The sequence below is a fragment of the Mustela nivalis genome (assembly GCF_964662115.1).
Source record: "Mustela nivalis genome assembly, chromosome: 2".
NCBI lineage: Eukaryota > Metazoa > Chordata > Mammalia > Carnivora > Mustelidae > Mustela > Mustela nivalis.
In genome coordinates, this window is record NC_139021.1 from 36,090,377 (window position 1) to 36,104,999 (window position 14,623).

The 14,623-nt window shown below is 42.9% G+C and overlaps 1 protein-coding gene across 5 annotated transcripts in view; it reads right to left on the minus strand.

Moving 5' to 3' along the window:
* Window positions 1-446: 446 nt before the first annotated feature.
* The window catches only part of SPAG1 (sperm associated antigen 1), a 69,886-nt gene continuing 55,709 nt past the window's right edge, over window positions 447-14,623 (minus strand). For all 5 annotated transcript variants that reach the window (XM_082722733.1, XM_082722732.1, XM_082722735.1 and 2 more), the window contains 5 exons: window positions 12,729-12,861; window positions 11,216-11,342; window positions 3,307-3,471; window positions 1,540-1,911; window positions 447-1,431 (listed from right to left, as the gene is read on the minus strand). In XM_082722733.1, coding sequence (XP_082578859.1) covers window positions 1,300-1,431; window positions 1,540-1,911; window positions 3,307-3,471; window positions 11,216-11,342; window positions 12,729-12,861 — 929 coding nt within the window. In that variant the 3' untranslated portion in view covers window positions 447-1,299. The remainder of the gene's footprint in view (window positions 1,432-1,539; window positions 1,912-3,306; window positions 3,472-11,215; window positions 11,343-12,728; window positions 12,862-14,623) is intronic.

Below are 14,623 nucleotides of genomic sequence, written 5' to 3' on the forward strand. Positions count from 1 at the left end.
ATTTTATCTGCTTCCTTCCCTTCCCTCCCCTTCCCCTCACAGTCATGGCGGTCCCACTGCAGTACCCTGGCTGCTGCTGGAGACAAATGGGATTTCTCCCGCCATGACCCACAACAGGCACTCACTGCTTTGCACCTCCTCTGAAGGAGAGGTCTGCCACCGCCAGACGGCTTGTGCAGCTAGGTGCTGGGTATGTAACTGTGGACAAAAGAGAAGGTTTCCTTTTAAGGTCTCTGAAGTTTACTAAAACTTTGCTTTGCCTGAAGACTAGAGTCACAGATTTTCATTAATGAACAAAGAACAGTTAAAAAGAAAAATGCCAGAGCTTGAAAATTATCATTTACCCACAGTGATTCTTAAAAATTCTGTAATTCTGAAAGATCTGATACTGAATATGAAAAGAGAACTGACTCTAACAACTACAGGAATAAAGGACAGTACATTGATACAGACCTGAATGTTTTATTTTAAGAAATGCCTTTACTTTGACCAAGTTAACAAAGGAATTTTCAATATGATAAGATCTCTTCACTTCAAGGTAATAAATACGGTCATGCTTAAAGGAGGAGGAAAAGGGACATTTAAACTTGGAGGAAAATGTGGAGGGGACAAAATGCAGGCTTAGTCTGCTTTTATACAGTAGTGATTTTGTTATTTACATAAGCAAGATATTTAATTTAAAATCTAGTAAAAAGTAGTAGAAATTTTTGCCAATTTTTGTTCTGCATGTTTCCATGTTAAGAAAAAAATAAGTTCCTCTTAAAGCTCTTAAATTAATAATCACTATTAATCATTTATTATAAGACTTAAGTGTTGCATTTCACTCTAGCTTACTGTAATATACAACTAGTACAAAAGGGATTTATATATATGTATCACAGCAGGAAATAAAGGTAATATAATAATCACTGTTAATGATTTTTAAAGAAATACATTTCTATCACACTTTAGAGGAATCCTTCATAGTCCAAAGAAATGTAATTCAACTCAAATTTTCAATGAGAGTAATTAAAAGAAAATGTGTACTATAAATTAAAATGTACTTTAAACAAGCTCCAAATATAATTGTTAAATATAAAGATGTTAGGTCTTGGTACGTAAGAAAATATTTACAACTGATAAAAAGCATATTGTAGAATATACATGTTCTATGTATAAAAATAAGTAAAATACTTTATACTCCAGATCAAAGGATCTTTTCTAAACCAGGTTTCATCCATGCAACTCTATTACAATACCATCCCACTAGCATTACTGCAACACATACATGCATGGAAGAAATCTAACAACAGTCTTGACTTAAAGCTCATAGTTCCTTTTTAGGGCCTGTACATCTTCTAAAGTAAAATGCTTGTTAGGTGTGCCTGAGAGGTCATCAAACAGCTGTTCAATTTGCTCCTTTTGGCCCTTGCTAATTAGTGTCAACATCATCTGGAAGAAAGAGGAAAAACTTATTAGCTTAATTAAGAAAAATGAACATTTTTGAGTTACAGAAACCCTGGAAGAAAATCAGGTATTATTAAGTTATTTTGCACTTACCTTGAACCTCTCTGCTTTACTCAGATATAAAAGATGCTGATACACCAATGAGGGATCTTTACCAATAAGATTATTTTTCAGAGACTGAATAAGGAGGAGGAATGTATCCCCTTCAAGTTTGTTACTCAACAACACTGGCAAATCTTTCGGTTCAGTGAGGGTTAAAAGGTGTGCACAGGCTTCTTTATCGTTCCGCATACTGATAGCATTTATAACCTGACCAAACTCATAGGCGTTGTTAGGCTTGGTGATGGGTAGTTTTTCATAGAATTCTGGTGGCCCACTGGTTGTGTCCCCGTTCTCAGAGACCGGGCAGTCAGTGGAGAGCTCCTCCGAGGTCCTTCCAGGCTCCTCTTCCCGGCCTTCGCTCACCTTCATGAAGGAAAAAAATGAAACCGTGACATAACAGCCACTGCACACATCCCAAGATACAATTCCTAAAATGGGAAGGAGCTGGAAAACACTAGTAAGCTATATTTTAGTCAAATTCGAAGTGAAAAGTGTGTAATTTATAATAGTAAAATCTACTCATTTTAGGAAAAAGTTTTAAATATCCATTCATGAAAGTATTTTAAATTTTTTTTATAGTTTTCCATGAAAGAAGACCCATAACAACTTTATCTTTTTCATGATAAATTTTACGCTTAATTATTTTCTTACATTTAACAGAGACATGAACATGAGACTTTTTCTTTCCTCCTTAGAGGGACAAGATTTCTGGTTTCTCTCACTTTTTGGCTTTTACTCTATAATGGAAATATAAGGTGATAAATGGGATGATATCCGCATTCGTGAATACACAAGAATTCAGGAACTGGCTTTTTTTGGGTGGAGCGTGCGCGTGCGCACACACATGGCAGGGAGGAGAGCAGCAGAGGGAGAGAGAATCCTAAGCCGGACTCCACGATGGGCTCAGAGGCTGACGCAGGGTTTGATCTCACAATCCTGAGATCATGACCTGAGCCAAAATCAAGAGGCAGACACTTAACCCACTGAGTCACCCAGGTGCCCCATGAGCTGACATTCTTCAACAAAGGCAAAGCAAAAAGCTAGAGCACAAGAAACTGAGTCTGAGTCAGGAGTGACTGTCCAAGACCTCTGATGAGGCCAGTCCTGTTTCCGAGTGCTAACAAGGCCTAAATCAATCTAAAAATCCCTATTGTGTATGGCAAGGCCACTGAAATTTTCAGGATTTCAGTCCTATCAGGATTCTCCAGGTCTACCCTGAAGCAAAGTTCAATGGCGACAGGTCCCCAGAGCAATCCGGGTGGAAAACCACGCAAACTGTAGGCCAGAGTAGGGGGGAAGGCAGAGAAAGGAGGAACTGCAGTAATGCAGAATCCCAATACCCTCCGTGGACCCAAGCTGGGAAATACAATGGCTAATTATGGCAACGGAAAATTCTGTCTCTGTAACTGGTTATTTCTTCATTGGAGATTAGAATAAAAACAAAACTGAGGACATTTTTTGCTGAACTCCTAGGAATCTGAGTTTAGAATCCAATATAAAATCCCCCGAAGAGTACTTTTTTTTTTTTTTTTTAAGATTTTTTTTTTTTTTTTTTTTTATTTGACAGAGAGAGATCACAAGTAGGCAGAGAGGCAGGCAGAGAGAGAGAGGAGGAAGCAGGCTCCCTGCTGAGCAGAGAGCCTGATGTGGGGCTTGATCCCAGAACCCTGGGCTCATGACCTGAGCCGAAGGCAGAGGCTTAACCCACTGAGCCACCCAGGCGCCCCCCGAAGAGTACTTTCAAAGATTATCAAATACCTCTTGAATCTCAATTTTCCTTCTCTCCTTTTCTTTGCTGAATGATGTTGTATTGTCCTTAATGTTAAGGAATCTGGTTACTTCTTCCAGTTCTATCTTTGCCTCAATAATACTTGAATCTAGTAGAAGAACTTTATTGAGATCGTTTAAACTTTTCTGATAATCCTGAAAAGAGGAAGGCAGAGAAAATCATTTTCATTATGAAGCACAGATAAGCTCAAGTGGGAGTGAGAATGATTAAGCTGAGTAGCACAGAACGTGTGCAGGGGTTCCCTTTAGTAGCCGGAGGATGACGTCAGGCCCACACAGTAGTCTTGAACTAAAATATTAATACCCGTAACACAGAACATCCTCCAGAGAAGAGCGAGCACAGAATCTGGAGCTGGAAGACTCAAGTTCAATTTGGGGTCACCACAGCCTTCACAGTCCTTGGTATACGAGAGGCATGTGTTGCTGCTGAGTGCAGTGAGTGGAAGAATGAAGACCCTCAGGTTAGCAACTACTAATTATGAAACGGGAACAAAATCCTACCTCATCTTTTGAGTTTCCGTTTTCTCATCTTTAAGGATAACAAAAGCTTATCTACTCTGGTTTTCACAAGGCTTGTACCAAGGATAAATGAATTAATAAGGAAAACTTTAAACCTATGTAAAGGCTGCCCAGATGTCACTTGTCACATAATACTCTGCACTTGTGTCAAACCCTTCAAAGTCGTATGCCATTCGAGCGGCTGGCAGCAACATTTGTTCTTCCAGAGAGTCAGACAACACATTGGGAAGGCTGACGGAAAAGAAAAGGAGATCTGAGCTTAACAAAACATAGCAAAGAATCTGGTAGTAGAGATAGATACCACAAAATCACAGTCTGATGTGACAAGCCATTTAAGAATTAGAGACTAGACCAATGTTTTGATTAAACCAAAATTAATTCTGTAAGGAGGCAAAGAATTCAGTGATGTGTAGCCTCCCTAAGTATTTACGACCCACTGATTAAGAATACGCACTGGAGGCCGAGGCAGCGAGTGCTTATGGGGCGTTCCTGGGGCGCTCGCCATCAGGCCGCATCCCTCCCCACCTCCACCCAGCAGGACACAAGAGCAAAAGTGACCTGTTTAAACAGATAAATGTAGTTCAGTAAAAAAGGTAAATTATTTACAAACCATAGTCCATCACATTCTATTAGTCACAAACCACATACCTCTGTGCCACAACAGTGCAGCTGGAACCGACTACAGAAAAACAATGACACTGTATGTCCAGCCCAAGTGTTCATCCCAGGAACCAAACTGGAAGGCAAGGAAGAGGGGCAACGGGGCAAGCTACGGTCGTAGTAACTCTTAACTCTTCCCATTCTCTGCATTTAGTATTAGTTTACCCCCAATAGCCCTATACATACTAACTGCTATCCCCATTTTTTAAAAAGATTTTATTTATTTATTTGACAGACAGAGAAATCACAAGTAGGCAGAGACGCAGGCAGAGAGGGAGGGGGGGGGAAGCAGTCTCCCTGCTGAGCAGAGAGCCCGGTGCGGGGTTCGATCCCAGAACGCTGGGATCATGACCTGAGCCGAAGGCAGAGGCTTAACTCACTGAGCCACCCAGGCGTCCCTGCTATCCCCATTTTTAAAGATAAGGAAACTGAGGCACAGAGAATCCTTGGGACGATCACGGCAGCAATGCCCACCAAGCGAATGAGAACACAGCTGTGGAATCCCAGTGAGAAGCCTGGAAACAGATTTGTACACTATGGTCTTGGAAATGGAAGAAGTCCCACATCACAGGGGACTTCAACTTACATTTTTGTTTTGTATTTAAAAAAAATCTGTGCCAAAAGAGCGATCTGTCTGGAAGAGACTTAAGAAAACATGAAATGACACTTTGCTAAGAGTTGCAACAGGGGCAAGTAAATGTAAAGAGAGAACGAGAGAGAAGAGTGCGGAGTCCCTCTGCCAGATCCCAAGAATGGTCAGGCAGCTACGGCCCCGTGGAAGCTTCTGTCTTAGGAAGGGGAACAGTTTTTTAAAACGTAAACAAATGAATAAAGTATGGCCTAGCACTAATGCAATTAAGAAAGCCAAGGTTTTCCATGGATCCTAATGATGGGGAAGGAGTCTCCTTTTGCTACACTTGTCAGGGAACACAAGCGCTGGAGAGACACAGCGTGCGGCAGAGGGAAGAGCAGAGCCTACACAGAGCAAGTGTGACTCCAGCAAAAAGAAGGAAAAGTTGAAGTCGCTAATTACCTCATTAGGCCTTAAAGAAAAAAAGTATAATCCCACATGTTTATGTAAATATATACTTTTTTAAAAAATTTTTTTAAAAGATTTTATTTATTTATTTGACAGACAGAAATCACAAGTAGGCAGAGAGGCAGGCAGAGAGAGAGGAGGGGAAGCAGGCTCCCTGCTGAACAGAGAGCCCGACACGGGGCTCGATCCCAGGACCCTGGGATCACGACCTTGGCTGAAGGCAGAGGCCCAACCCACTGAGCCACCCAGGTGCCCCTGTAAATATATACTATTAATAGGTGTGCTTCAACTGTAGTAACAATTCCATTACCGTCTGCTAGTCTGGGCCTTACAGCACAGCCCAGTTAATGGGTGCAAATTCCCTAAGGCGACACTACGGGCTCTTCACCGCTGCCAGCGCAGGAGCGGCACTCGAGCAAGAAAGTCTGAGACAAATACCACTGGACTTGACTCACACGTGAAGCTTACGAAACAAAACAAATGAACACGGGGGAGAAAGAAGGGACGAACCAAGAAACAGACTCTTCTACAGAGAACTGCTCCATCCGGGAGGGGTGTTGGGGCGGGGGAGGGGCGCCTGTTGGGATGAGTGCTGAGTCCCCGAATTCTCTACCGGAAACGACTAGTGCACTGTGTGGTAACTGGAATTGATACAAAAATTTGGAAGAAAAAAAATATTTTAAGTGAAAGCCCTACGATTTTCAAAGTTGCACACAGTTAAAGTCATCTAGAGAACAAAAGATCTAAGAAAGCGGGTGCTGGGCTGGGAATTAGCGGCAGGACACTGGGAGCCTCCTCGCGACAGACACATGAAGGGGATCCGGCTGTGAGTCCTGATGCATTTTATAGGCAGCTGTCGCCTTTGAGGATCCTGAAATTGTATTTGCTCGGCACATAACTCCAATGACAGGATATATAAATGAAGCTACAAAAACTTAAACCAGAAAAACCAACTGCCAGCCTCAGAACCTAGTGGGATAGGATTACTCCAATTTGGGATTATCTTTCTGCATAATACAATTTCTAGAATTCATGCCAAAGAGGTACTTTCATTAAGTACGCCTTCTGCCTTTACGTCAGGGCAACATGCTCCAAGAACCAGGCAGCCAGCATGAGGGAAACCTGCTTTCAGTCTGGACACACCCACGATCTACCCTCACCGGCTGGAATCCACACAACTCCGAAAAAGCGGAGGAAATTTTGAAGCAGCCTCTCTTACTTCAGGGTGCCACACACCAGCAAAGAAACCTTTACTTGAGGTTTAGGAAGGAGCGTGTTGCTAACAGAAGGGGGGGGGGGCGCAGGGGTCAGGTCACAAGGGGAGCCAGGGGCCTGCTGGGTAGACAGTAAAGGCCCCCACGCGCAGGGAACGTGGTGCAGCCAGCCTCGCGCAGACGGAGGCTCCCGTGCTCAGGACCCGATTACGTGTGTTCACGACCCGATTACGTGAGTTCACTCGGCTCTGGATCTGTGTCCTTTACAACATCCCTAAGAACACGCCGGGCACCCCCTCCCCTTCCTGCCCATCCCCCGCCCCCGCCCGGCGTGTTTCCGCAGCGCGAGGGCAGCTGGAGCACCACCTCAGTGGATCTAGGATCTAGAAAACAGAAAAGTCTGGGCCCTGGATGTGCACAGCTTGGATTCATTGGCTGTATTACGTAGAAAAAGGGCTGACGCTCGCAGCAAAACCCAGGGTTGACGCTCGCAGCAAAACCCAGGTTTTGTAGAAGATATTTTTAGATATTTCCCTGTCAGTGATGAGTGATGGGCATGGAACTGAAAGAATTCTCTCAAACTCGGTAAGGTTAAACTGAACTATCCCTCTCCCTCCTCCTGAACACCCCCATTATTGCACTGCACCCCTCAATCCCCAAGCCAGGAAGCAGGGAGCTACCCACTTTGCTCCTTCCCCGGGACATGTTATTCTCAGGTGTTTACCTTTAAACACCTTTGAATTAGCCCCTCACTTCCTGCTACGGCTAACCTGTGTCCCCCTGAAAATTCTTCTGCTGGGAGGCTTCACCCACAGCACTTCAGAATGCACCACATTCTGAAGAGACAGATTCTTTGAAGAAGTAATCAAGTAATCAAGTTACCATCAGGTCGTCAGGGTGGACCCTAATCCAGCAGGACCAGTGTCCTTACTAGAAGAGGAAGCTGGCAGACAGACGTGTACAGAGAGACGGCAAAGTGAAGACCCGGGGAGGAGACAGCCATCCACAAGCCAAAGACAGGGGCCAAGAATGCGTCCTTTCCTCACAGCCCTCAGAAAGAGCCATCCCGGCTGACAACTTAATCTTAAAATTAAGAACTCTAAGAACCGTAAGAAAACACATTTCTGTCATTTAAGCCACGATGTGTGGGGTACTTTTTGTTATGGAAGTTCTGGGCAAACTAATACTCTTCTCTCTTCCCCCCGCTATTTGTTACCTTCCTTCAGGCAGGTAACCCTGCTGGGCCCCCGGTGATCCAGCTTTGGCGCTGCGGCCCAATCTGACTCTTCATGTCCCCTTGGCCCTCAGGGGTTCCCACCACCTTCAGCATCAAGCCTGTCCACCACAGCGAGACCTCCCGGGCCCTCCATGATCCGACCATCTCGCCCCATCCCCAGTCCCACCTGCACCTGGCCTCTCGCTGTACCAGTTCATGTGCAACTTCGTAAAAAATGTGGGCAGGAATAATCACAGCACCTTGATTCTTAACAGCCCCAGAATGGAAACATCTAGAAGTAATTAACTGGTAAATATGTGTAAAAAAAAGACTGTGATATATTCAGTAATAAAAAGAAACAATTCCAGGTACAGAATATAGATAACTCAAATGCTATGCTGAGTTAAAAAAAAAAAAAGCCAAAGAATACAGTACATTCTATACAATTATACTGTTACTGCCAAAAAGAAGCAAAACTAATCTACAGTGATAGAAACCAGATGAATGGCTACCTGGGGGTGGGCAGAGAAGGAGGGAAATAAAGGAAAATGGGCACAGGGAACTTTCTGGAAAGATGTGAATGTTATTTACCTTGACTGGAGTGGTAGCTACATGGGGATATATACATTATTCAAAAATCAAAAACTAAATTAAGAAAATTCTACTTATAACTATCAAAAAGAATAAAATATCTCACAATAAATTTAACCAAAAAGGTGAAAGATTTGTACATACTATATATAGTGAAAACTGTAAGACACTGACGAAAGAAACCAAAGATGACAGAAATTAATGGGAAGACAGTTCATGCTCATCGGTGGAAAAATTAATACTGTTAAAATGTTTATACTACATGAAGCATCTACAGATTCAATGCAATCCCTATTCAAAATTCCAATGGCCATTTTCACAGAAATAAAACAAACAATCCTAAAACTTCTATGAACCTGGCAACACCCCAAACAGCCAAGCAATCTTGAAAAGGAACAAAGCCGAAGGCATCACAATTCCTGGTTTCAAGATATATTAAAAAACTATAGTAACCTAAACAGTAGAGTACCAGCATAAAAACAAACACAGAGAACAATAAAACAGAATAGAGATCCCAGAAATAAACCCATGCATATGTGGTCAATTAATTTATGACAAAGGGATCAAGAATTCTCACGGGAAAGGACAGTCTTCAATAAGTGGTGTTGGGAAAACTGGACCACTCTCGTATACTGTACAGAAACAGCAACAGAAAATGGGTTAAATCCAAACATAAGACTTAAAACCATAAAAGTCCTAGAAGAAAACATAGGCAATAAATCTCCTTGACACTGGTCTTGGGCTTTGGATTTGACACCAAAAGCACAGGTAACAAAATCAACAAGTCGGACACACCAAACTAAAAAGCTTCTGCACAGTGAAGGAAACCATCAACAAAATGAAAAAACTACCAAGTAGGAGAAAAATATTTGCAAATCACATATCTGATAAGTAGTTAATATCCAAAATACACAAACAACTCCTACAACTCAGTATCAAAAAAAAGAATCCGGTTAGTAAAAGAGCAGAGGAACCGAAGAGATTATTTCTCCAAAGATGACACACAGATGGGCAACACGTACATGAAAAGATGCTCAACATCACTGACCATCAGGGAACTGCAAATCAAAGCCACAATGAGTTATCACCTCACACCTGTCAGAATGGCTAAATTCAATAAAAAAGAAACAACGGGTGTTACTGAAGATGTGTAGAAAGGGGAACCCTTGTGCACTGGTGGGAATGTATGGTGGTGTGGTTATTACAGAAAACAGCATGGAGGCTCCTCAAAAAACAAAAAATAGAACTACCATCTGATCCAGCAATCCCAGCTCGGGGTATTTACCTGAAGGAAATGAAAATACTAAATCGGAAAGATCCCAGCACTCCCATGGTCACTGCAGCAATATTTACAACAACCAAGACGTGGAAACCACCTAAGTGCCCATCAGTAAATGAACGGATAAAGAAAATGCAGTGTACCTACACAATGGAGGATTATTCAGTTAAACAAAAGGAAATCTACCATTTGCAACAACATGGATGGATCCTGAGGGCATATGCTAAGTGAAATGTCAGAGAAAGGCAATTACCGTATGACTTCACTTGTACAAGAAATGTAGGGAAAAAACAGAAAACAAAAACAAAACTGAATTCACAGGTACTAAGAACAAACTGGTCATTGTCAGAGGCAAGGCAGGGGGTGCGGAGTGGGTGAAATGGGTCCAAAGGTACAAACCTCCCATTAAAATATTAAGACATGGGGACATACAATAATGTACTGCACAGTGACAACAGTTAACAACAGTTAATAACAACAGTACTGTAAGTGAAAGTTGCTACAACAGAAGAACTTTAAAAGTCCTCATTACAAGAAAAAACAACAGTAATGATGTGCGCGGGTGAGCTGCTAACCAGACTTAACCGTGGTGAGCATTTTGCAAATCGATCACTACTCTGTATACCCAAATACCATGCTACATGTCAATTATACCTCAATTTAAAAAAATCTCTGACAGGCTTACAACATGTGAAGTGCACTGTATTAGACCCTAAAAAAATTGGTTTTAAAGAAATACCATAATTTCAAGAAATGCCAGAGCCCCCTATGTTCTAATTTTTCCTTGTGATGTCATTTTCTACAAACATGAACATTCATTCAAATAGTTCCACACAGAAGAATCAGCCTAAGTAAAAGTGTAACTATACAATACTTCCTCTGGAAATAAGGATGTGGTTCTCTATCACTCTACAGTCACACTGATGACCAGCCAGTTGAAGGCCCAAATCACCATGAGCCTCCCAATCTCCACTATGTCTCTACCAACTTCCACTGAATCAATCAATCTTCCATTCCAACGCCTTCCTCCCACCCCCATAGACAACCCCAAATCTTTGGTGGAAGAACCAGTGACACCGCTGGTTGCCTTCAGTGATTCAATCTTCCTATTCCTTCAAGTAGACCTATGATAACTAAAAAAATTCCTTAGAAAATCAGGAAATAAATCCTCATTTTTGAGCTGGAAGGAAATCTTAGAAATTACCTAGTTCTACATCAATGGTAGGGGAAATGTGAAGTCTCTTCCAAGGTCATAAGCCTGATTCGCACAGAACCAGGATTAAATCCAGGATTTATGTTCATAAAATCCACATGCTATTTTCAGAGCAGCAATTTACAGATGAAAATGAAGCTTTCCTCACCTTGAGTCCTTTATAAGCCAGAGCTCGTCTATAGCATGCTTTCACGTTCCCATCATGGATCTGAAGTGCCCGATCACAGTCCTGCTTTGCCTCTTCAAACTGGCACAGTTTCAAGTAACAGAGAGCTCTGGTAGAACGTAATTATGAAAGTAATGATGCGTTATGAACAGCAAAAACAACGTATCTGGGAATTCAGACAGCTCATAAAAACCAGAACATAGCTCAGCTTCAACACCACAGCTGTCTCACAGAACCCTAACATTTTACTCCGACCGTGGCATTTTCATGCAATACATGTAATTACGGCATTGGGGATAGAAATGCCAACAAAATAACAGTCCGGGCCCCTCAAGGAGGCTACAGTCTAGTGGAAGAGAGAAACAAGTAAATCGTGCAAACACACTAATATCTAAAACAGAATGCTCTGGGAGCACACAGCTGAGAATCTCACTGCATCTGGTGGGGCTGAGGCAAGGGCAGGAGTCGTCCAGGAACAATTCCCAGAAGAAGTTACATTCAAATTGAATTCCAGAGTAGGAGGTGAGAATTATTCAGGTCCAAGGCACTGGGCTGAGAATTCAGATGTAGGACGGGAGAGTGGTGGCCAAGGGCCCAGCATAGCAGAGTCTCACAGTGAGAGTGAGAGTGAGAGAGAGAGAGAGAGCGCATCCGCATGCAGTGCTCTTGATGGGCTAAGAAAAGTGCCATATGGCTGGGTGCAGGGGTGAGGTAGAAGGGAGGCCAGGCCAGATGGTGAAGGGTCCCATAAATCATGGAAAGAAGGCTGAGCTTTCTCCTGAGCTTCATGGAGGTCCACCGATGGGTTCTCAAACGGGCTAACATGTTTACCGGGTTTTAGAATGATGGCTCCAGCTGCAGCTTGGAGAACGAGACAGAGGGAAGACGACATGCGGGGTGCTACGGAGGGTGCTGCACACATTAGGAGGAGACGTGGTGGCCCAGGACAGCGGCAATGGTGAGGGCGGAGAGAAAGGCTCCCACCAAGGAATTTGGGACGAGGACATCCAAGCTCAGGGACAGCCGGGGAGAGGGAGGAGTCAGTCAGGAGTGCAGACAGGAGTGGACTGCTCAGGTCTGGAGCCCAAGGGGAGGTGGAGGGGGGCAGGGGTTCCCACGGAAAGGCGGTAGTGGGACTGCAGAGAAGATGGACTGGCTCAGAGAACATGCAGAGTGAAACAGGGATCTACACCTCAGAAGCCTGAGAAGGGCAGGGGAAGGCAGGCCGGTGGAGGGAGGACAGGACAGCTGGGCGGTGAGCTGTCTGCACTGACGCCGAAGGGAGAGACGGTTTCAGGCCCAAATGAGCGGCTGCCAGTGCCCCCCAGCCCGCGCACCGCATGCTGTCAGTCTCTCTGAAAAACACTCACTTAGGACAATATGCTATATAAATTGTCAAAATGATGGGAAAAAAAATACTTTGGCAATTAATTTGTCTGTATTTTTTAACCAAAAAAATTAACGTAAGAAATACATAAAGTTACAAAGAACTTGCCTGTTTGTATAAATGGCACATTCCTTGTTGTTAATCTGTAAGCATTCACTGTATTTACTAAGGGCATCTTTATAGTTTTTGTCCTTTACACATTGATTTCCTTCTTCTTTAAGGGTTTTAAACATTTTTTCATCTATGGGACACCCCCCAAGGGGGAAAAGAAAAGAAGGATTCACATAAGCACCTCCACAACATCTTCAGTACATATGTAAGCAGATATTCTCTTGCAAGTTAACCTGATCACTAACTACACAGAGCTGAAGTTGAAGTGGAATGAAACTTTGTATACAAATTAAAAAGACAAACTGACTATAAGTAAAAATCATACAATTACAACAATATTTTTTTCAAATTGGAAAATAAAACCTAAGTAATCACATCACTTTACCCATATTGGTATGTCTTCTCTACTGGAGATACAAACATATACAGTGTTTGGTTTAGTAACTATTTCACAAAAAATGCACAAACGAACCTGTTCACAGCTGAGATGGACGTTTGTCCAGTACCCCATCTCCTTGGAAAAACCACACCACACCTCCCTCGTTCTCCGTCCTGCAGTTTAGGTAAAGCGAGCCCTACCCTAGCCCAACTCTTTGGAGTAATCTTTGTGTTACCATCAGCACATTATACTTCCTTGGCCTCAGTAATCTAACTCGTCAGGGATGGGCCTATGAGAGCCAATAAGCTACAACCAGATTTTTGTGGTCACTTCTGGTATCACTTGCTCTTTCTCCTAGAATATGAGAAGAGGAGCTACCCTGCCATCTGGTGATTACAAGGGGAGACTCTGTATTTCTAAGATCGGGTCAAAAAAAGCAAGAAAGAGGCCAAGACGGAGAGCTAAAGAAGAACCTCTGAGTCCTGAATCCAGCCATCCATGCAGCTACTCTACCTGCGGACGTTTCCATGATAGGAGCCAAGAGACCACCATTTTCCCTTATACCATAAAAGGCTGGGTTTTCCGTTATCTGCAGTGAGAGTCCCAACTATTACCATTTCCTGCCTTGCTCTCCTGCAGTGACCACGGCCAACTCTGCTTAGGGTTCATCTCCCCTTCCTAATGGTGCCTTTATGTCCACTCAGCTATCACCCCCCTCCTACTCAACTTAGGGGTTCAGGAGAAGCTGACCCCACCCATCAGGAACACAGGCCTCAGCCAATCGGGGCACGGCATATCCTTGTCATAGGGACGGCTCAGGAATGGGCACGTGACCCATTAAAGAGGTACCAACAGAACAGGAGTCAAGAAAGTAACAGCATAGATAAAAAAGCTAGGGCTTGGTTACCCTACCCAAAAAGCTAGGGTAACATAGTTTCTCACTTTTAAATTAATGCCACCCAAAGCAGTGGTGTCTCTCTCCCTTTGGACATTCACAGACCTCTACCCACAAAGCCTACAACTGCTAAGGTTCTATTATTTTCAGTCAGGACTGGAGCCCTGCTGAACCTTCAGTTACATGAGCCAAGATATTCCTTAAACCATATTAAGTCAATAGATTTTCTGTACTTGCAACAGAAGTTTTCTATGACACATAAAGTACGAAAACCTGAAGTTTTAAACCTATGTAATGAAATCTACCTAATGGAGTAACTTGATAGAAAACTGGAATCCATAAATTAAAATTTCAAATATACCTTTAAATTTCCAATCTAAACATCTTGATATCTGAAACTTATAGTATAAACTTGGAATGTAAACAATAATCTTATTTGTCCCCAGCACAAGGGCATAAAATAGTAACTTTTTGCCCTTTATTTCAAATCACAGAGTATTTCTAATGTTTTGTGTTTCAAAAGACCACACGATGGGACCAAATGACACTCCCCATACATCCTGCTGTATGTAAGCCCTAAAATAGAGTATCACAGGGATTCCTCCCTGCCCATTTGCT